At 36.2% G+C, this 22,515-nt stretch overlaps 2 protein-coding genes across 3 annotated transcripts in view; both read right to left on the reverse strand.

The window, feature by feature from the left end:
• The window catches only part of LOC107740426 (plakophilin-3-like), a 22,660-nt gene extending 21,797 nt beyond the window's left edge, over positions 1-863 (reverse strand). The window contains exon 1 of the mRNA XM_016552862.1: positions 711-863. Coding sequence (XP_016408348.1) covers positions 711-737 — 27 coding nt within the window. The 5' untranslated portion in view covers positions 738-863. The remainder of the gene's footprint in view (positions 1-710) is intronic.
• Positions 864-3,927: 3,064 nt separating this feature from the next.
• Positions 3,928-22,515, reverse strand: part of cd81a (CD81 molecule a) — a 23,618-nt gene continuing 5,030 nt past the window's right edge. Inside the window, exons 2-8 of one of the 2 annotated variants that reach the window (XM_016552864.1) lie at positions 19,622-19,736; positions 6,382-6,479; positions 5,231-5,305; positions 5,025-5,141; positions 4,794-4,898; positions 4,633-4,716; positions 3,928-4,521 (exon numbers count right to left, since the gene is read on the reverse strand). In XM_016552864.1, the coding sequence (XP_016408350.1) occupies positions 4,459-4,521; positions 4,633-4,716; positions 4,794-4,898; positions 5,025-5,141; positions 5,231-5,305; positions 6,382-6,479; positions 19,622-19,736 (657 nt within the window). In that variant the 3' untranslated portion in view covers positions 3,928-4,458. The remainder of the gene's footprint in view (positions 4,522-4,632; positions 4,717-4,793; positions 4,899-5,024; positions 5,142-5,230; positions 5,306-6,381; positions 6,480-19,621; positions 19,737-22,515) is intronic. The other variant, XM_016552865.1, reaches the window with a different exon arrangement.

Raw genomic sequence — 22,515 nt, forward strand, 5'->3', positions numbered from 1 at the left:
CCTATTCATTTGTTATGTCTCCCAAAATGCTAATAAACATGCTTTTAGTCCCAGTGTCCTCATATGAGGACATGTATGAAATCAACATCCTGTTTCGTAACAGAAAGTCATATTTTGATTTGAAACCCCATAACATTTTCCTGAGATGTTGATTTATGACACACAGTTTAAAAATTAGTCAGATTTAAATGATAATTACAAAATATTATCATATTTTCATAAGAGTGTCACTAAATTAATATCAGACATATTTGAAGACCAAGGAGAGGGAGTGGTCATAGTGAAACATCCAAACATTTAGTATCTCTGAAAAGCCCTGAATGTGCTCTGCACAGGACATCCAGACTTAAAACTGTGGCATGTATAGTCTCAGAGAAATACACCAAAATATAATGTCCTCATATGAGGTCACAGGGTCTCAGGAGGTTAAAACAGCATGGTACCATAGTCTTTTGTGCAAAGTTGAATTCCTTATATTTTTAAAGATTTGTTTTAAATTCTTTATATTTTCACACATTTTATTTGTTTTAACTAATAAAATGTAGCTGTTTTAAAAGTGGCTTTAAAAGTTCTTTCATCGTAGCTCGAAGATTTTTCCCCCCCCCAAAAAATAAGTTACTTACAAAAAAGTACAATGGCATTACCATGATTTGATATTTTAAAATATATAAATTAAACAACTGAAAAACATGACAAAAAGATTTACTCACCATTAATACGGAAGACTTTGGTTTCATTGTTTGATATGTTCCTTGTTTATTTTTCCTTTGGTTTTCAAGAACAAGGCTTCACAGTTTTCCTTTTATAAGCCCCTTTGCTCGTCTCTCTTTCTTCTCTAGTCTTTAACTATTCGGTTTAAAGAGGAGTAACTTAAAATGTCTGTTACCCACCCAAATTCTGACATTGCATCATCTCTCCTCCCAGGAACTTCAGTTAATCCTAAAAAAGATAGGAGGAAAAATGCAGGGTTCTAAAAATCCCACATTGAGGAGGAGAGGATGTGCAAACTGTTCAGTCAACAGGCTGAATGAGATTTGAGGGGTTTTTCAGTTGAGTTGGTTTAAAAGTGATTATTTTCGGTGTATATTTAAACGATTAGAAGATCACTGACTCACACAGTAATGAATGTATTATTTTGGCTGATTGCTTTATCCACATGCTGGAAATGAGTTGCCAAAGTCTTTTGTTTCAAACAAAGGGAGGCCCATAGTTCAGAAGACACACCCAATGCAGCAGTCCAGCAAATCACCAGAGTGGTCACTATATCCAACAACACTGAAACGGACAAATGCTTTCATAGCTTTACACCTCTGGTATCTATCTTTAGAAGTCATTTTTAAAAAGACACAAATGAGAATGTCAAAAAATAAAATACCAAAAATAATAGTAAAAATGAAACAAAAAAGTTCAGGGTTTTTTAGCAACAGGATGTATGACTGACAGAAGAAGAATGTGCTGATGCACAAAACATGATTCATGATGAAAATAGATTCTGATTGTAAATCCCATTCTTTAAAGAGTATGACAAGTATCAGTGGTATTTGTACAGTTTTCATTCTTTTTTTATTGGCATCAATGGTTCCATAAAGAGCCTAGCCTATAACATCCATGGAACTTTTCCATTGCTCAAAAGGTTCTTTAAAGGAAAAAAGAAAACCCAATGGTTCTTCATAAACCATTCACAAAAAGGTTCCTCTATTCCATCACTAAGAAAACACCTTTTCTGGAACCTTTATTTTTAAGAGTGAACTTTTAGATCTCTTTTTTTTTTCCACCAACAAGGGAATAATGTAGCCAAAAGAACAAAATGAAGAGAGATTATTTGTGAAATACATTTAATTCCTAAATATTTGGGCAACAAAACCAGACCAAAATCTATAAATGGTGTGTCAGGGTAAAGAGAGCTTGAGTTACAGTTGTCAATTTGGGTATCAGATAAGTATGAGATCCTTTCAACACAACAGTAATATTTGATAGTGTTCAAATACGCTGATGTGTTGTAACTTCAACAGTTAATTTCATAAACAACTGTTTCTCCTTCATAATATTTCATAGTTAGAAGATCATGCTCGTCTTGTAAGGGACCCCGAAAAATTTTTACATGCTTAAAATTAAATCATTGCATTTTTTGACAAGTACCAGAAAAAAAAAAAAAAAAATCACAATTAAAGGCATACATTGTCTTTACATGGTAATTAGTATACTATATAGCTTACAAGACACTTTCTAAGCATATCAGCATAGGCATTATGTGTTAACAAGACATTAACAAGGGTTGCATAATGCATGTAGAAAATCACAAATCTGATGGTATTTATGCATCAGGGATGAGGGCGCTTCGTATTAGTGCGGTCTAGAAAAAATACGTGCACGACAGACATGTACACAAGCATACGGAGAGTGTAGTCACCAGTTTTCAAAGTGAATAGCCTACTACTGGAGCGCCACCTAGTGAAGGTGACAAGGTATTACAGCAACTACATTTGTGATAGAGGTGGCAGTGAAGAGTCAAGAGCTTGTCAATCCTATAACCAACCAAGCCTGTCCTTCTAAACTCACTGTCAACAGATATCACAAATGTACATACAGACAATTACGCAAACTCCTTGGATTTTCCAGTCGAGTGATATCATAACACATTACAGCTACGACAGCATAGACGGTTCCATTAGGAATCAATCTGGATTTGCTATCAAAGTGATTAATTAAGGGATGGGGTGTTTCATTAATAAGGCTAGTAGGTGTGTATGAATCCTCTCTATGGCTTGGATCACTGTAAAGAGGGCGAGAACTTCAGTGACTGGGGCAGTGAATCTACATGTGGTCCAACTCCTTGTATGACGGCCGTCCAGAAAAAATACATTACAGTGTATTAAGAGAGCATAAAGAGATTGTAGTGGGCATCAGAAGCTCTAGGTTTACAGCTTTCCACAGCAAGAATGCAGATCTAGGATCAGCTCTCTCGTCTTTGTGATCTCACATATAAGAAACACAATGAGCAGTGCCCTTTCTGCCATTAAACGAATATTCCAGGTTCAATATATTTCACAAGTTAAACTCAATTGATAACATTTGCGGCGTAATGTTGCCACAAAAACTAATTCTGGATCTTGAAAAAAGCAAAAACCAATGCTACGGTGAGGCACTTAAAATATAAGTGAATGATGCAACTTTCTAGAGTATTTAAAACAGAAATGCGTCATTTTATACACGCGCTTACACGAACGCATCCGTTAAAGCTTGTATATTATTTGAGCTTTTAAGTTGTTCTAATCATTTTAAGTTATAGACTTAATTTGTTATAACAACTAAATTGTAAAGTTGTAAAGAAAATGTTTAAAAAAAGGCTGTCACGCTAAAATCACGTTAAACACCGAGTATTTTAATGTTTACGAAGCGGCCTCATTCACCGTCGTTGTAAGTAGTACTTAATTGTAACAGATTGTTGCTGTTTTTTAAGGAGTGGAAACTAATTTTTGTTGTAAACAACATTATGTTACAAGTGCTGTTGACTGACATTAACTTGTTGACCCACAGAACCCGGTATAAAGTAAGTTTTGAACCGACTGAGCTTGAATGGCACACAACGTATAAAGTAACGCAGTGCTCGTCAACTTCAATAATTTTAAACCGGAAGTATACTTTCCTTGTCCGAATTCCACTCCAGCTGACAGTCCGTGTGACACAAGTCCACTAATGTCAGTGCATACTGTCCGCGTGAAGCCTTGAAAACGAAGGTTCACTAGGTAGTGCGCAGGCGCCGAACGCGTCCGTCCTAGAGCGCTGTCTACGGAGTGTATTTTGAATGCCTTGAGCGTTCAGCTGTGCGCTAGACGGAGCGGAACGCGGAAAATGAAGTATACATGGGTCTTTAACGTTATTAATCCTTTTTACTCTCACTTCCAATAAGCACTCTATTCTGACTTACTCGCTCACCTAGCTAACACTGTTTATTTAGTGGTTTCTCAGGAAGAAACGTGAATATACAAACAGCAGTCTCAGAGAGGAAGATGGACAGGAGTGTTCAATACAAGATTCATGCTTAAGAGCCATACAGGGCTGCAAATATATACAGTTTATACATGTACATATGTAAAGAATGATATTAACCGATAGCAATAGCAGTACTTCAAATGTTAACACAAAAAAACTACAAGCAAATAAATGTATCAATTCTTCATGTGATAATGTACTGTGTTTGTAAGTCTACTGCTATAGCTACAGATCACAACTAGTCTTTTCCAACTACAGCGTAAACAATAGCAGACTCGTTGTTGGTGGTTCCACTGCAACATTTGAACAAAAAAATGCACACAAATTGTTCTGAGACCTCAGGAACTGGACAGGGTGACTACATTAGGAAACAATGGTAGATACAAAACAAAATAAGAGATGGTAGATATAAAACAAAATATTTTTTTGGCTGATGTTTTAAAGGTAATATCTTGTCCTTCTGTTTCAGTAGACAGGGCTGTTCCTGATGCCACAGCAAAGCACCATGCTGAAGATCATCTCGAAGATCTAGAAAAAGAGAGTAAAATAAGGGTAAAATGTGATGCAAGCAACATCAAACGCTAGTAGAATATAACTTAACACACAGGCCCCTATACAAACTCACTCGGACTCACTCACCATGATAATAGCGACAACCAAGGCAGCGATGCCAATCAAATAGATCTTCTCAGAGAAAAGCTCTTTGATCTTGGCGTGACAGTTCTGAAAATTGGAGAAACAGGTTATTGTTATGCTATGTGGGATGATTTGGAGGAGAATTCTTCAATATGAGGGTTTACTGAGGAGAGGCTTATTACGTCAGAAGTTTTTTTGTCTTGAGGACAGGTGTCTGAAAACCACATTGTAGCACCTGAAATTATGCTTCCTTTGCCACAGCAGTTAAGCTGAAAACCAGAGAAAGACAGTGATTAGAAATATGTCTTTACAACATCTGGACTATTAATTGGTTTGAGAGGAGTTTGTGTTAGCTTAATTAATTGTGTGCTCCTCAGAACATCAGGACTACTTACAGTCTCATGAAAGACCTTCAAGACAGCAGTGGCAGCCTGCCTTTGCTCACTATCTGTAGTAAGTAAATTGCCTCTGTCATACACAGAGTCATAGAAAGTGATCAGCTCTTTGGAGATCTGAAAAAAAAAAAGTATAATTACAAATATGAAACCAGATGTGTATGTCAGCTTGACACTGTGTATGCATGTTTGTCAGAGAAACTGACCTTGTCTTTGTGCATGAATCCCCAGATTCCAGCAGCAACCTCACAGGCAAACAGAATGACCAGGCAGGCAAAGAACTGTGGGAGAGAAAGAAAAGGGACGTGTACTGTATGGACAGGAGTCTGTCACTGAATTCATAATGAACAACAATGTGGATTAACTCTTTAGAAATATATTTAAATTAGTGCTGTCAAACGATTAATCATGATTAATCGCATCCAAAATAAAAGTATTTTTTTTAAAGTAATATGTGTGTGTACTGTGCATATTTGTTATCCATATATAAATACACATGCATGTATATATTTAAGAAAAAGATGTTATGTTTATATATTAAATATATTTATATAAAATATAAGTTATATGAATATAAATATATGCATGTAAATACATGTATATATTTTCAAAATATATACTGTGTGTGTGTGTTTATATATATACATAATAAATAAACACAGTACACACATATATTACGTAAACAAAAACTTTTATTTTGGATGCGATTAATCGTGATTAATCATTTGACAGCACTAATTTAAATGTTATACTTTTGATATATAGTTCTATTGCTTACAAATATTCACTAAGATTAATTGCATCAGTTTACAACTGATGTATACAAGGGGCACAAATGTAATAATTGGCCTTATATGCAATAAAGTTGAAGACCTTAAATGTAAAATTCTTACATTTTACACAATTTATTAAGAAGGTTCATATATTAATAAGTTAACCTATGAAGGTGTACCTTAATTTACAGTGCAAACCAGTAAGTATGAGTCAGTAACAAAGACATAAATTAAGCAATATTTTAAAAACTACACTACCATTCAAATTTGGTACCAAAATTGTTTTTATCCTTTATATAAATGTTTTCTTTAAAAGAAAACTTAATGGCACCAAACATTTAACCTGTGGTATAAAAAGGTAATTATTAAAATAATGACACAAAATAAAGTCATGGCATTTTAACAAGTTCAGTTAATACATTTACCTAAAATAATTTTAAACTAAACTAAAAAAGCCATAAAAGCAGTTCCCTTTCTTTTTTACAGTGGGGATTTACAGTCAGTCCATTAAAATATACTTCCGATTATTGTTTGGCATCATGTGATTTGAGGAATTTGCTGAGAGGTCAGGATTTGTTACTCACTGTTCCCAGAAGACACTGGGATTCCTGTATGGCTCCATAGCAACCAAGGAATCCAACAAACATCATCACAGCACCGACAGCAATCAAGATGTAGATACCTACAAGAAGAGCATGATATGTGTTATCATAAAGGAGAATCCAAGACCCCTCAACAAAACTAGGACCAAAGAGTGAGCCATAAAGCGGTGCTAAATTACACTGAACAACCAAACTATAATCGACCAGTCATCCAGACTAAATGCTTTTTATATACAGAGGATGCAGTACTGGATCGTGACCAGCAGGAGTCACTGTGTGCTCACTGTGATGGGGCGGCAAGTTTACTTTAGGCAGAAGGAAAACTGCAGAACATTTGGAAGTCATGAGGGGCCAAAATTAACTTCTTGTTTCCATTCCCTCATTCACATAAAAAAGCCTCAAGTTAACAGCAAATCAGGATTCTTATGTAACATGACGTGCACTGGTAGAAGGAAAAAAGAAAATAAAAAGCTTCTTAGAGAAAGAAAGAAAGAAAGAAAGAAAAAAAAAGAACGCTCCCTCTTGTCTCAGTGTTTACATTGCTTAGGCTGAGTGATAACTGCTGTAACCATAGCAACTCAGCAGGCCTTAGGATGCAGCAGCAGTGTTTGCATGGATGTTCAAATGGCAGCAAATAGAGACAGACAAAGAGAAACAGAAAAGAAAACTCTCTCTCTCTTAAAGTCGGCATGAAATCAAAATTTACTATATTTACTTTACTAGCGCACATTGCTCGTCTTGATGTGAACAATTAATCCGTGCAAGTTAATCCGCTGAAAAAAATTGTTTGTCTTGGTAATCTTTAATCAAAATCTGAACATTTGCTTCTGCTCTCACACACACACACACACACACACACACATACACACACTGAAATGACTCAGCACACAGAATGAGTGAGCATGAATTATCCTGCAACTGTATCTTTCACTGTGGCAATACCTGTTCACTCTTGCGTGTTAGCTTCTGTATTTTTTTAAATTATTTTTTGTACCATTGTTTTTTAAATGTTTTTTTTTGTCGTTTTGTTTATTAACATCATTAGCTATATTATTTCTTCTCTCCAGCAAAATAAAATAAATTAAAATAAAACAAAACAATATTCCAATGTGGTGAACTGTTCTAAAAGCTGTTTTGTCAGGTTTAATCAATTCACTGATTGATTCTATCTTCTCAATCACTCAGCACAGGAGCAAATGGATGTAAGGCACATACATACATGATTGATTGGTTGACATGATTGAAAGGTTGGGAGCGTGATCGGCTTGGAATGCATTTTCAAATCCACATTGACTAGTCTACACTGATCGCAGGGTATTTAATGAAAATGCAATTGAAACATCTTAAGTGTAAGTGTCAATTCATTTAAGAAAAATAAAAGACATTTAAATCACCATTTTTGCAACCATTTTGCTGCACATTTGGCTCAAAATGCATTTTGAAATTCACACTGCATTTGGCTACAATTATCACGCGGTATCACGATGAAAATGCAATCTCAAGTGTCCTAACCGTAAGTCTAAATGCATTTAGGAAAAATGGCATTTAAATGATAATTTTGCTACAGTTTTTGCTTGGACATGTTAAACATATCTAATCAATTTGGGTAATACAATTTCATTTTAATTTGGCAACTTATAAAGCGTTAAAATATGTTTTTAATTTACATATTAAAACTAGTGTAGAAAATGGCAAATGTAAATTATATAATTGAATTTTCATTTTCATTTTGCACTAAATGTTGCACATATGGTATGGGAAAATGTAAATTAAAATACAGAAATACATTGCCATTTTACATATTGCATTGTCATTTTGCATATTACATTTCAAAATGAATTTTGCTACCCATATGCTTCCATACTTAAAGACCGCATGAAATCAAAATATACTTTGTTAGTGCACAGTACTAGTCTTGTGGTGAACAATTAATCCATAAAGTTAATTCACAGAAAAATTTGTTTGATAAAAAGTTTGATAATTTGATTCCCCTCTAAAATACGTCCAAATATTGAAGTAAAGTTGGTTGCAACTCCTGTTTCACACAGACTTTAAGGAAACAACTGCATGTCAGCACTTTTTAAAGGAACAGAACCGAAAACTCTCTCTCTGTGGCTGATTGTCAACTGTTGTCACACCAGTTCACTCTTGCACGTTAGCTTCTGTTTTTCTGTATTTTTACGTATTATTTTTTCATTTGCCATTGTTATTTATTTTTGTTTAGTTTAACATCTTTAGATGTGTTTTCTTTTCTCCAGCAATAAATAAATAAATAAATAATCAATCCAATTTGGTGAACTGTTCTGAAAGCTGTTTTGTCAGGTTTAATCAATTCACTGTTTGAATCAATTCACTGATTCTCTTGTCAGTCACGCAGATACTGGACAGAACCTGAGATTTCCCTACCCAAAATCAAACCATCTACAGTGCATAATACCTACTGCATAATGTCTGCATGCTCATCATATTGTACTTGCACTGTAGGCACACTACAAAAAACTGTTCAGCATCATTGGTTTAAAATCAAATTAATTCCTTGCTCTGGAAGTGTAATGCAAACCCTTCTTTCTTTGTTTCTCCATCTCTTATTCAAATTCAGTTGATCTTGTCCTTCCAGCCCCATCTCTCATGCTCCGGCCTGCACAGCGACACACCCAGGGCACTTCAACTTACAAACTAAATCTCCAGAGCATAATTCAATTTTGTTTTTAAAACATCTAAATGTCCTGCTGTCATTTAGCGACTGTGCCCATTCCCTTGCAAGAGAATAAAAAAAAATCAATGCAATGTGGGGTGGTGCGGGAGGGGACTGACCGAGCCCTGGTTCCATTTACTTAATTGCGGTGGGTAAGGGGCTAAAGGAACTGCCACCAGGCCATTTCTCAGTGTGACAGGCCTGAATGGAGCACTACGATGTGACTAGCATACTGAACAGCTGCATAATACACACCAGCTCTCCCTCTGTCACTTTCACTTTTTCTTTAAACAAACCACTTTCTTTTTGCTTCTACTATTAACTAGCTGTGCAGAGTGTGGTAAGTTTGAGACAAGTTTCATGTAGTCTTAAAATAACGGTGAATAATGTGAATAAGTAGAAGAATGTAAGGATATTTCTATGGCCAGGTGCTTCCTGTAGGGAATGAGCATCTTATGACACATAACACTGAAGAGACCCCCATCTCTCTGTACTGGCCCCCCGGATCAAGGCACCGACTTCACTGTCTGCATCTCTGTCTGTGTGCATGTGAGTCTCGGAAAGAGTATTTAAAAATCACGTATGAGTGCAAAGAAAGTTGCCAAATGTAGCTGCTATTTTCGTTAATTCGAAGAGCAGACATCTGGCTCCTGGCCAGTGAAAGACAGGGAGTGAGAGAGAGAGAGAGAGAGAGATCTGGGCGTGTCACATGAGGAAAGGGACAATGGAAAAGAAGCCATTAGCAAAAAAACCAAAAAAAAAACCAACCAAAATATGAAGGAGAAGAATGGGAAAAGGAGGACTGTGAACAAAAGAGTATGAGAAAAATGAGACAAAGGTGGCAAGAAAAAGAAGTGAAAGAGTATACAGGGTAAAAGTGTGGACACCATTTAGCAATTTTTCAGGGGAAAAAATCAGTCATTTCAATAGGAATCTACGCAATCAGAAATTTTGTGTGACAGCGGAAAATTTCCTAATGCAGATTTTGTAATGGATTTAAGTTGGTCACATGGATTCATCATGTTGACTTCATCCATCACACTATTGGCAATAGACAACTGAACTTTTTTGCCCGCAACATTTTCCAACAGGTTTCAAACTGTTTATGCAGATCAAACCATCAGAAAGCTGCTTGGTTTGAAATTGATTTCTGTGTTAACTATGCGCAACAGTATTGACAACTGCAATTTTGATGAAATTTCGCTAATGTGACCACACCTTAAGGGTGAAAAAGGAATAGGAAAGTCAGTGCACACGCTGCAAACTTTAAACACAAACAGATGACGCCAGAATTCAGAGTTGAACCACAATGGAAGTAACGGTGAGAGGAAAAGCTGCAGCGAGAGAGGGAGATGGAGAGGGAGAGGGAGAGGGAGAGGGAGAGGGAGAGGGAGAGGGAGAGGGAGAGTGGCATGTTCTCAGACAGCAGGCGGAGCTGTAATTGGAGGAGGGGTGCTGGGATGTGTGAGCAGATTTTTCCTCTTGTTTTTTTTTTCTCTAGAGACTGTTTTCTGTAATTTACGTCCTTTGAACACACAGTAACATCTTTGCTTTTGAAAGTCCAAACATGCACATTTGATTTATTGTATCTACATACTAAAGAAACGTGGTAACCTGCAATTGTTTCTTGTAAGGAGCTGTTTCTAACCTTATCTAACAATTAAATTTAGTTTTGTAGGTGTGAACGAATATATTCAGGATGATCAAGTTAATAAAATAGATTTAAAAAAATGTTAATGTTAAATAATGTATAGATTTTTTTTTTTTTTTGTATTTTAGTGTACACACAACAAACTCTTTCTATAATTTTGTGTTAAAATGCTTAAACATCAGTCATGAATTGTGAAACTAGCCCACAAAAGCTAGTTCTGTATGAGAAAAATATTATTTAACACTACTGAATCAACCTAAACACATCAGGTTACACTAATAAAATAGATTTTAAGGGTCGGATTAAGTGGAAATAGCTCCTTAAGGAAACAACTGCATGTTAGCACTCTTTAAGTTGTAGGCCTGTGGCTAGTGTTATTCTGGAAGTACATTTGTTGATTCTCTAAGTATAATTACTTCCTTTTCCTGTTTTCCTCATTAATCTTGCCTTGTTTTCCCTGATCATGCTGCCAGCTCCTTTTCCTCACGCTCAATCATCACCATTCACTCTGTCTCACAGATGTGATATCACCAGGACCTTTGTGTTCCCACTCTCGCATCTCTGATTCCGTTCAAGATTCACACGCTCACCCTTCATCTTGGTTCCCAAATCTTTTTTTTAAGACACTCACTGTCTGTATTTGATGGTATGATATCTCTAAGCTATGACAGTAACTACTACAGCGCAATGAGAGAGTTGGAAAAGACTGAATTAATACTCTCCTTTCACATAAGAAAAAACTAACTTTGTTTAAACACGTCAGGAAGTAACAGCCCAAACTGGATTCTTAAGATATGCCATTCAAATCTGAAGAAACAAGACGAATCGAAAGCAGAAAACCTTGAAAAACACAAAAGGCCAAGTCACAATACTTCAAAGTCACTTCCTAAGAAGGAAATGTAATGTTTGCTCAGCTAAAACACTCAATTTGACCTTAAGAATACAGCAAAACAAGCCATTCCTATGGAAAAGAAAAACATCAGTTTTTAATACTAACAATTAATACTAACTTGAAATTAATTTAGGGTCTGTAAGCCTGAAAAGAACTGGAGATAAGTACACAAATGCATATCTGTAGCTGTCTGTTAAGCAAGAACATACCGAAGAAAATTTGTTTTGCATTCCAAGGACGGCTGACTGCTTTTGAAAAAAATTATGTATTATATCTTTCTTCCATTTTTCTTTCAAAGTTATATAATAACTAATATTTTTACACTGTAAAATATAGCATTATTAACAATAAAATTCAATATTACATAATAGCAGTAACAGGATTGCTTAATATATGTCTCAATAAGATCGGATAATTATTGTAAATTTTTTTCACTAACTCATCACAGAGTGCTTCCATCTGGCAACCAGCAAAAAGTCTCCTGAAATTAATTTGTCCACTTGAAAAGGCTTTCAGTGGAGAGGAGCATAAATCCACATCAGTTCTGTGGTACAAATAACTCAAAGACAATGAGCTGCAATGCTAATGCTGAGTGCTGATGGATTTTCAAAGTGATTGTGATCATAGGAACAGGAAGCCATTTGTGCTAATTGAATATAAATGAATTCTAAGTATTGACTGAAAAAAAAACATTTTAGCTAAGTGTCTCATGAGGCCTGCTGACACTGGTATGCTATCAGACGAAATTTATGCTAAAGGGAATATTCAACAAATAATGTTACTACTGTCAGTATCATGTTGGTCAAAAGGTCTATCTTTGTATTCCATGCAGGAGTATTTGAGTTTTACTTTCAGATCGACAGCCCCCACTGTTGATCTCCACGGGATGTTTTTATTAGATTGCCATTGAGTTAATAGTTTGCCAAGTGTCTGATATTGGTCCAAAAATACATGATCTCTTTAGCCACAATCAGCTTGTTGCTCACTGGGTGGAGGTGGCTACTTAAAGAGGCACCAACAAGACATTCATTCACTATGTTTTCTGTACTAAAAGGAAGATGTGGGGATTTCTCTGGTGAATGAATCACAAAAACATCCTTGCCGGAAAAAATTACTCAACTGTACCGTACGTGAGATTGTTATATACAATACCCAACATTTTTGTGGGGTTACCCTACACATTGATTAGTGGTTAGTGGTAGTTTAAATATTAGAACACAGTGAATGTTTTGCATTGCATGCCATAGAATCTGTATAATTTCCAGTTAAAGTTTTAAAAAAATAAGATTATTTTTAATTCTTATTTTATTTTTGTAAATTAAGAAAGTAAATACACTAGCATTCAAACGTGTGGGGTCGTAAGATTTTTAAATGTTTTTGAAAGAAGTTTCACCAAGGCTGCATTTATTTTTTTTCATAAACACAGTAAAATCAGTAATATCGTATTACTACAATTATATTGTAGTAATGCGATATTACTACAATTAAAACAAATAACTGTTTGTTTTAATGTATTTAAAAATGTAGTGTATTCCTGTGATGGCAAAACTCATTTCCAGCACCAGTGTCACATGATCCTTCAGAATTAATTTTAATATGTTGATTTGGTGCTCAAGAAGCATTTCTTTCATGCTGAAAACAATTCTGCTGCTTAATAATTTTGTGGAAACTGTGATATATATATAAAAAAAAAAAAACACTTTTGAATGGTAGTGTATAGCTTCACTTGTGCTTGAGTTATCACTGTGAAACAGGCCGCAGAAAAGAGCCCTATGATTAGTTGGCAAATTTGTGTACCCAAAGAGCCAATACAGCTAGAAGAAGCACTAATGGCACTAATGTCATATTTGTTTGAGTCCTGAATCCAGTCTTATCCAAACTGTAGTGTTTAAGTACAGCAGCACTCACTCATCTAATTTAGTTGCTATGGATACATCCCTCCCCTGCCATTATGGAATAATTGAGTCACCCGGGCCAGCTCCATTCCCCCTCACACTCAGCAGCAGGCATTTTCAGGGAAAGGCTGACCTGACCACACACCACCATGAGGCTTACACACTGGCTGATGGGAATCGCTCAAGAAAAGATAAGAGAAGGGAAAGAGTCTCAAATGTTTGTACAACAAAGACAATGATGAGTCTTTGGATATTTTTAGTCATGGAGTTTGTGTTCACCTGACTCTGTTTCTAGAACATAATGTATTCATGAGTAGTAAATATCACAACACTGCTTTATGGAAATGAATGATTGACTTTTACTATTTACTATTTATGAGTGCCTATTCTTTAATCGCATACTATTTTGTAGCTATGAGACGAAGTGATGACTTTTAAAGAGACAAGTGTAATTCTATTCAGAGCAAAAAGCTTCCCCACCTGGAGCCGCCCACCGCTCTTTCTCTGATGGACTTGAGCTCTAGTTGTGTTCTCTCACATTACACTCCATAAAGAGCAAGGCAGGGTGTGTAGAGCTGCTGGCTGCAGGCCATTTCCTCACATTAAGATGCTGAGAGCTGTAATGTTTCATCTGCAGCTCCTTACATGGCATCTTTGCACTTTGCAGACAGACAATAGATCACAGTATACTTGTTCTGTTTCAACCTGAGTTCTAAATCGCATTCTGTCATTCATCACTTGCATTGCGTCATTCCCTTAAATCTCTGTTTCACTATTCTGCCAAGTGCATGTCATATCACGGAATTTGCTGATTCTCTGGTTTTGCTTTCAGATCTGCTACCTTACAGGAATACGCAGCTGTATTTTTTTCTGACAGTATTCTTTATTGGGTTGCCATGTGTTAGGATGCCACAAATCTGAGTTTTACGTCTTGCCTTCTTGCCCCCCTGACCACTGCTGCTCCCATGGTGCCTGAGCCCTCAGCTGTTCCCAGACATCACGCAGGCCACCCGCTGGGCTTTTATAATAGGGGCTGTGTCCTGCTGAAGCACTGGACCTTGGTGGTCAAAAGGTTAAGGCCCAGATATACTAATGGCGAAGTTCTTTTTTGTTTTTCGCTCAGGGGTAAAAAGAAGTTTGAAATACCTGAGCAGCGGAACTTTTAGCGACCAATGGTAGTTCCAAGAAAGTTCACTTTGACAGGTTGTTTCAAACTCCAAACAAACTTAGTTTTGGACCGGATGTTGATCAAAATGACTAGTGATCGACCGATATATCGGCCGATATTTGGCATTTTTCAAATATCGGCATTGGCCGATAAGTTTTTCTGTTTGGCCGATGTGTTTGAGGCGTGACTTTTATTTTGATGGCGCGCCGGACTTTTATTTTGATGGCGCTGAGTGCGGCAGTGCCTGAGCACACCACATTCTCCCTGTTCGCTGTCATCGTTCAGTTCTGTCTAATATGGATAGAAGTCTGTCTAATAATCCGATAGTTTTACAAAATTATTTTTTAATCCATTTTCAAATGATTTCACATTTCTTAAATATTAATTAAAATAAATTCAATTATATCGGCTTTATATTGGCCATCGGCCACCCGGCTTTCCAAGATATTGGCATCGGCTGTCAAAAAAAACCAATATCGGTCGACCACTAAAAATGACGTCACATCAGTTCTTCTTCTAAAAAAAAAAACCTGGAGAAAACCTGAAAAAAAAAAAAAACCTTGACTTTAAGCTTTAAAATCTGAAATTTTATTTAAGACTTTTGTTTTGTTGTCTCTAAATTCCCCACATACTCAGTAATGTTTTGCATATTATCTGTATAATTTCCAGCTAATATTCCAAATAAAAAATATTAAAATCCTTTTTAATTATTATTATATTTTTATGAAATGTTGAAAACAGTTGTACTGCTTAATATTTTTGTGAAAATCTTGACTTTTTTGAGATTGTTTGTAAATAGAAAGTTCAACAGGTTGAAATAAAAATCTTTTGTAACATTATTAATGTTTGTGACATGTTTATATAACTATCTTGTGAGATAATGTATATGTTTGAAACTATATATGTATTTTGAAATTGAAATTGATTGCTGTTCATGATTAAGGGCTCAAGCTCTCAAGCTCTAACTCCCATGGACTTATACATGAATCAGTAATAAAACTGACACAAAGGTGGAGATGGGGTGGTAAAGGCATGCCTGAATCATTTTTTACTGGTGTGAGTTAAGCAGCCATTTATACATGCTGACTCTTGCATCGTGACTGGCAGGATTAGAGGAACACGCTCCTCCCAAACCTTTGTTTAAAACTCCAATAAACTACAATTAGGTTCAAGGTTGTGGTTAATAGCTGTTGAAAATGAGTTTCAAATGATATGAAACACAAATATTTTGTTTCAAGCAGCCCAATGAGGGGTGTTAGCAGTACTGTATAAGCTATATTCACTTATACACGCAAGATGTACACACACACAAACACACACAGTTAGTCACATCTGTAACCAGCCCTAAATGCACAGGAAATACTTAACATGACTCACTGTGAATTTCACATTTTCCAAACCCTAAGCAGGGCCACAAGTATTAAACTCCTCCCTTTAGCACACAGAGCTGCAAAAATATCTCTAACTGAGCAAAACAGAGATAATATTCTGCATTCCAGAAGAAAGAAATTGTATGTTGATGGGGGTTATGTGTTTGATGGGGGTAGGGGATTGGGAAAGGGGCACAGAGAAGGAGAACATACAGTATAAACCCTGTGTAATTGTGGCTCTTAAATGAGATTTTCCTGTTTCCATTAGTTATATGCTCATTAACAAACATGTCGAAAATACTAGGTTTCACTTTTACACGCAAAATGTACACACACACAAACACACACAGTTAGTCACATCTGTAACCAGCCCTAAATGCTCAGGAAATACTTAACATGACTCACTGTGAATTTCACATTTTCCAAACCCTAAGCAGGGCCACAAGTATTAAACTCCTCCCTTTAGCACAGAGCTGCAAAAATATCTCTAACTGAGCAAAACAGAGATAATATTCTGCATTCCAGAAGAAAGAAATTGTATGTTGATGGGGGTTATGTGTTTGATGGGGGTAGGGGATTGGGAAAGGGGCACAGAGAAGGAGAACATACAGTATAAACCCTGTGTAATTGTGGCTCTTAAATGAGATTTTCCTGTTTCCATTAGTTATATGCTCATTAACAAACATGTCGAAAATACTAGGTTTCACTTTTGGATGAGTGTGAGCCACGTGTTTTCCATAAAGCAGGCAAAGTGATCTAGCTGAAAAAAACTCTGGCAAGTACCTTGAAGACCAATGAATAAGAGAGAAAAAGAGAAAGAGAACAGTGTTTTCACAAAAGCGACAAGGAGTTTTTTTTTTTTTACAGTCTGAGAAAGCAGACACCTTTTCTTAAATTATAGTTTCCATGTATCACAAGACAAAATACACAGCTATGCTGAAAATAAAATGAGAAAAGAGATTTTTTAAGAGGTATATTGCAACAAAACATAAGAATGGCGATAGACCACTCTATTTCCTCATCAGTACCTCTTTTATACTATGCTCTAAAGTCTTACATGTACTTTTATGTGCCAAACAATATTTATAATATTTATTTTAAAATATTACAGTATTTTTTTATTCTGTATATTTTATTGAATGTTGCATTTAAAAAATACTAACTGATAGCTGGAAAACAATGGCCTACTGTACATGACTCAACTATGTCAAGCCAACCTTGGTGGTGCCATATTTAAATCAGCACAATTTGCAATAACAATATTACAATAATAATAAGCACAATGTTGACATTTGCAAGGCATTAAAAGTCATCTAGAAAAAAATGTCAAAAAGATGAATAAACAAAAAGATGAATAAACTATTCCTTTAAATAGTTTTTGTTGACACTTCCGGTATACATAAGAGATTTCTCTCTTGAAATCCACGACTCAGTAAATATTAGGTCTTATAATAGCTTTGACATGAACTGGAGAATTGTTTACCCACTTGTTAACCTCTGTGCCTTAACAGACACAAGGCCTTCCTGAAAAAACTAAATGCTTTTAACAGTCGCCATCAGAAACAGCCCACTTGTGTGTCTGTAAGAGTCCTTGACACTAACCTCTGACCTCACAAATGTCCAGGTGAACAATCTATTCAGTTTTCCATGGACGTCAACTGATCTGTAGATTTGTATTTGGAAATTCACTTGTCATCAATCACTGGGAAGAAACGGAACCATCTGTACTGTTGTGGAAACTACAGCGGAAAACTTTAAAACCTTTACAGACGCAAAACCATCAGCTACAGCTAGTACTAAAGTGAGCATTTCTTCTGTTATGTGTTTCAACTGACTTCTCTTGTGGGTGAAAATACCAAATTCATTTGGGTGTGTGTCACTGCTTGGTTCACTGCTCCTCACAATACAGTTATCCAGTGAGCTAAATATTTATTGAGCAAAAGTTCTCTTTCTTTATTTTTATAATTTTATTTACTTTTAGACACATACTGTATAAATGTAATAAAATGGATCTTTGTGCCACTTTAAAACAAAGGAAATAAAAAATATGCAATAGGAATCACTGGGCAAGAGCAGCATCTGTGTTTAACACTACTGTGCTTATTCTTAGTGTGCCTGTTCACTCAACGAAAACATTGGAACTAGTGACGCAAAAAATAAAAAAAATAAAAATAAAGTTTCGGTATGTAAATTTAGGTACTGATAAATTAAACCAGTCATAATGTGCATTTCCATTACAGATTTGGACAAAACTTTTACAATATTTATAAATGTCAATAAAAAACTATTGCGAAATTACGCCGTTTCCTAAATGACTAAAACGTCATTTTTCCCTCTCGCGATAAGTCATGGCGATGGATGTTGGTAGGTTTACGTATATCGCAGCCACTGCACTAGCCATTATTTTTAATCAAAGGAGACGCATGCATGTATCTTTAGCAAAGCAGCACGGAGAGCCACGTCTGGGATTCTTACATGCCGCATTACGTGTGCAGTGTAAATAAGGAGTTATCCTTCCAAGCATTAATGGCAAGGAAAGCCCCTTATACTTGAGAGCGGCCACGTATGAGGTGTTTCCTGGAGGTTATAGTATATTAAAGAATGATCATGTGATTTTTTCGTATTACGTAGTAGGGGTGGGGGAAAAAATCGATACAGCATAGTATCGGGATATTTTCCGCGGCAATACTGTATCGATACACAGACGCCAAGTATCAATCTTTTATTATACTATTTGGTAGCATAATAAAATCAATTTGTTTACAATCCACTAGACATGGTGGTGTTGAGTTTTTTTCAGAATTTTCATTTCGGTGCATCCCTAGATGTAAGACTACATGTTTTATTTAATTTAATTTAAATTTAACAGTAATTTACCGTAGGTGACCTGTAAATGCAAAAAAAAAACAATTCTATTGCAGTTTTGCGATATATTCCTTTTTCGAATTGCCTGAAAAACTACCTAATGCGAGCGTACAAACTTTATTGCGATATATGGGAGTTTTTACGAAATTTACATGTTTCCATCAGGCGTGTTTTCAATTTAAAATTTCAAGTTGCGCAATTTGAAGGGTACTGGAAAAGCAGCTATTGTAAAGTTCTTCAGCAATGAGCGTCCTTTCAATATTTCAGCTTAACAAATTTTACATATTGCTATTTGCAGTCTAAGTGAATTGTGTCTAGACATCCACACAGCTGACTTGTTTACCTTATCCACGTTGGGTGCACGAAATAGATGTTGAAAAAAAAACTTTTTTTTTTATTTTCGGCCAAATATTTTCCGTTGCCAAAATTTCAATGCATTGCTAATTAGAACTGCTAATAAAACATGTTTGCCACCCAGAGGAAAAATGGAGAACACTCAGATAATCCTGTGTAAAGAAATGTATTAAAATTATTCATAAGAGACTGTGTCAAACCACTTTATGTGACCACATAAAGCGGCAGGATTTCAGACTGGGTTGAGAGACTAAGGAATGAGAGATGGAAAACAAATGAGATTCAATGAGAAAAGAGGATAATAATGTGAAATCAAGAAACTGATCTCTTACTGATGTAGAAGGTGGTGGGTGCTTCTGTGCCCTCATACGTCAGTTCCAGAAGACTGCTTGTTTTATTGTCATGACGAAGCCAGAGAGAAACCCCCAAGATTACACAACCAGCCAGCTATAAAAAACACAGAGAGTGGAAGAAAAATTTGAACACATTTAATCACAGTTATTAATGGCACAAACAAAACCAGCGAATCTTTTTGCAAACTTTGTACGTGTTGTTTTTTCCTAATATTTAGGCTTTCACATATTCAAACACAACTTTTTTCTTCATCTCGACTGTTAAAGTGGTGTGTGGATGCATTTTGTCAGTCTCCTTGTGTCTATCTCTTGTAGTCTGCTTATTTTCCATTCAACAAAGAGAAAGGAGACACATTCTGTGAGGCGGGGGAAGGGAAGGATCTTGTTACAGACCCCATCTAGAGGCCCACAGTGCCGAGGGTTAAGAATATCAAAACATCACAGTATGGTTGAGCCCGCTTTTCTCTTCACATGGCTCACAGTGATGAGCATTCAGTTGAGTGAGGCTCATAAACACATGGCATATTCACGAGAGCGGGTGCTCACAGACTCTTGCGGCTAGGGGGAGGGAGAGATAGAAAAGGGGGGAAAGGAAAGAGGGCGTAGGCAGCTGAGAAGACCATTTAAAGTAGTGCTACAATGTGTGGTATTGTATGCGCGAGCGGATAAGAAGCGGGAAAGTTCGGGTGGGGGAGGGGCAGCTGCGTGACAAGCAGCAGAGGTTTATTTGGCTTTGTTTATACGGCTTTATTTACAGTGAAATCACTGTCAAATCAGACAAGAGCTGGGCCCTCTGAGAGCAGCTGGATCTCGTCAGGAATGCGTAGGCTCTGTGGAGGAATGCAGTGCGCAGATAAAGTGCACTAGAGACCGCCAAGAACCTGGTGGGTGCCGTTAGAAGCAAAAGAGATCTAGCTACACCGCACAGGGGAGAGTACCGGGAATGTGAGACAGAGCAAAGACCATTAGCAGGAATGCTGGGATGGGCAGATTGCTCAGCTCTGGCTGTGAAAACAATGGACTTGTACTTCCTTCCTTTAAATTCTCTCGTTCTGTAACCCCTTTTAATCAAGAATCCAGCACTCGCACCAGTCCTACAGTACATCTGCGAACAGCTGCATCGCCACAGCTATTCACCCCACGTCAAACCAAAAGGCATTTGTTGGTGCAGTTCTTACACACCACACCCCCAATAAAGGACCACGAGGGGAGCACTTTCTCTTCTCTCTAAATGCTTTTTCCCATGGTCATTGGTATTTCACACCTGTTGATGTAATAAAGAAACCAGATCCCCTCCTCTACAAAAAATCAAGACAGAGGATTTTGAGCATTTATAACAACTGTTATCAGTAACTGAAACTAAAACTATTAAAATTGTTTTTGTCAATTAAAATTACGCTGAAATAAAAGATAAATAGTAGATGAAAAGTTAAACTTAAAAAATAGAAACGTTGCTTTTCCAACTTAATGAAATCAAACAAGTTGAAGTACTAAAATTGCTAAAAAATAAAACTGAAATAAAAATAAACTAAATAAACTCCATTGAAATGAATAAGAAAAATAAAGAAATAAACAAGAATATAATTTTTTAAAAATAAAATTTAAATAAAAACTAAATATGTAAAATTTAAATCTAATTCAAAATTTTAATAAACACTATAACAGTAAAATTAATAGTATAATAACTCTATAAAAATATTATTTAATGCCATCTGTTTTATTTACTTGTATATTTTAATTTGCCTAAACTTGTGCATTAGCATGCTGGATAGTGTGTTAGGCTGTTTATCCATAAACAATTTCTGAATAAGGAACTTTCTCTCCAGCCAAACACAGGGGAGAAAAACCTTTTCCACAGAGGGTAAAAGTGTGAGAGAAAGAGTTCCTTCCATTTCTCTTTCTGTCTTTCTCACTCTCTCCAAAGGCCAGATAGGCCCATTCCAGAGCTCAGGCAGCCTGCTGCTTAGCAACTGAGTAAACAGAGGGCCAGCCAAAGGGAGAGGTTTTGAAATGATGGTTCATGGAGAGGCTCTGTCACTTCAAGCAACCTGTCCTCAGTGGATTCCACATTACATTCACTCATAATGAGTTCGGGAATATCTGAGTAGACAGAAGAGATTCCCCTAAACACAAGAGTTTCCAGTTGACCAGAGGTGTCAGGAGGAGCTATAACCAGAATAAGCCATAATTCTTGTGGGGCGATCTGGGGGCATTCTCCCTTCTCACTTTCCATACTTTAACTGAATTTATGTAGGAAAAAGCAGGAAATGCCATTTATTTTGTAGAGCAAAACACAAAGATTAATTTAATAATAATCTATTTGTCATACAGGATATTTGGCCATATAACAAGCTATTACAGGCAATAATATGGCAATCCATGCTATAATGCTTTTAAATAAAAGCTGAGTATGCTCATAAAAACTTTAACTGATTGAATTACAACTTTTTTGTCATTTTATTGTGAATTTTAAAAACATCAAATGGCCTGTTTACACAGAAAAATATCATGAACAGTAACTACTCAATCATTGCAGAAATGACAACCACTAAATGCTTGGTGATACAAGACTACAGGTTAAATCTGTTGTAGGCCTGGGCGATAAAACGGTATAGATATTTATCGACGGTACACCTTCGATATCAATAGAAAAATTGTTCCGATATAGCACACGATATAGGCACGTACTATGAGTGACACAGACAGCTCACACAAACACGAACACATGCTGAAATGAGTGCTGTGCCTGCCTGTGATGAGGAGATTGTGAATAAAGAATGAATATTAGTCGAATTTAAAATAAACATTTGCATTTGAATGTTAGGTGTGCATCAGGGAGCGTCATCAGTGGCGCGCGAGATGCGGTGATGATG

This window comes from Sinocyclocheilus rhinocerous, unplaced genomic scaffold (assembly GCF_001515625.1).
Source record: "Sinocyclocheilus rhinocerous isolate Xijiao unplaced genomic scaffold, SAMN03320098_v1.1 scaffold225, whole genome shotgun sequence".
NCBI classification, from domain to species: domain Eukaryota; kingdom Metazoa; phylum Chordata; class Actinopteri; order Cypriniformes; family Cyprinidae; genus Sinocyclocheilus; species Sinocyclocheilus rhinocerous.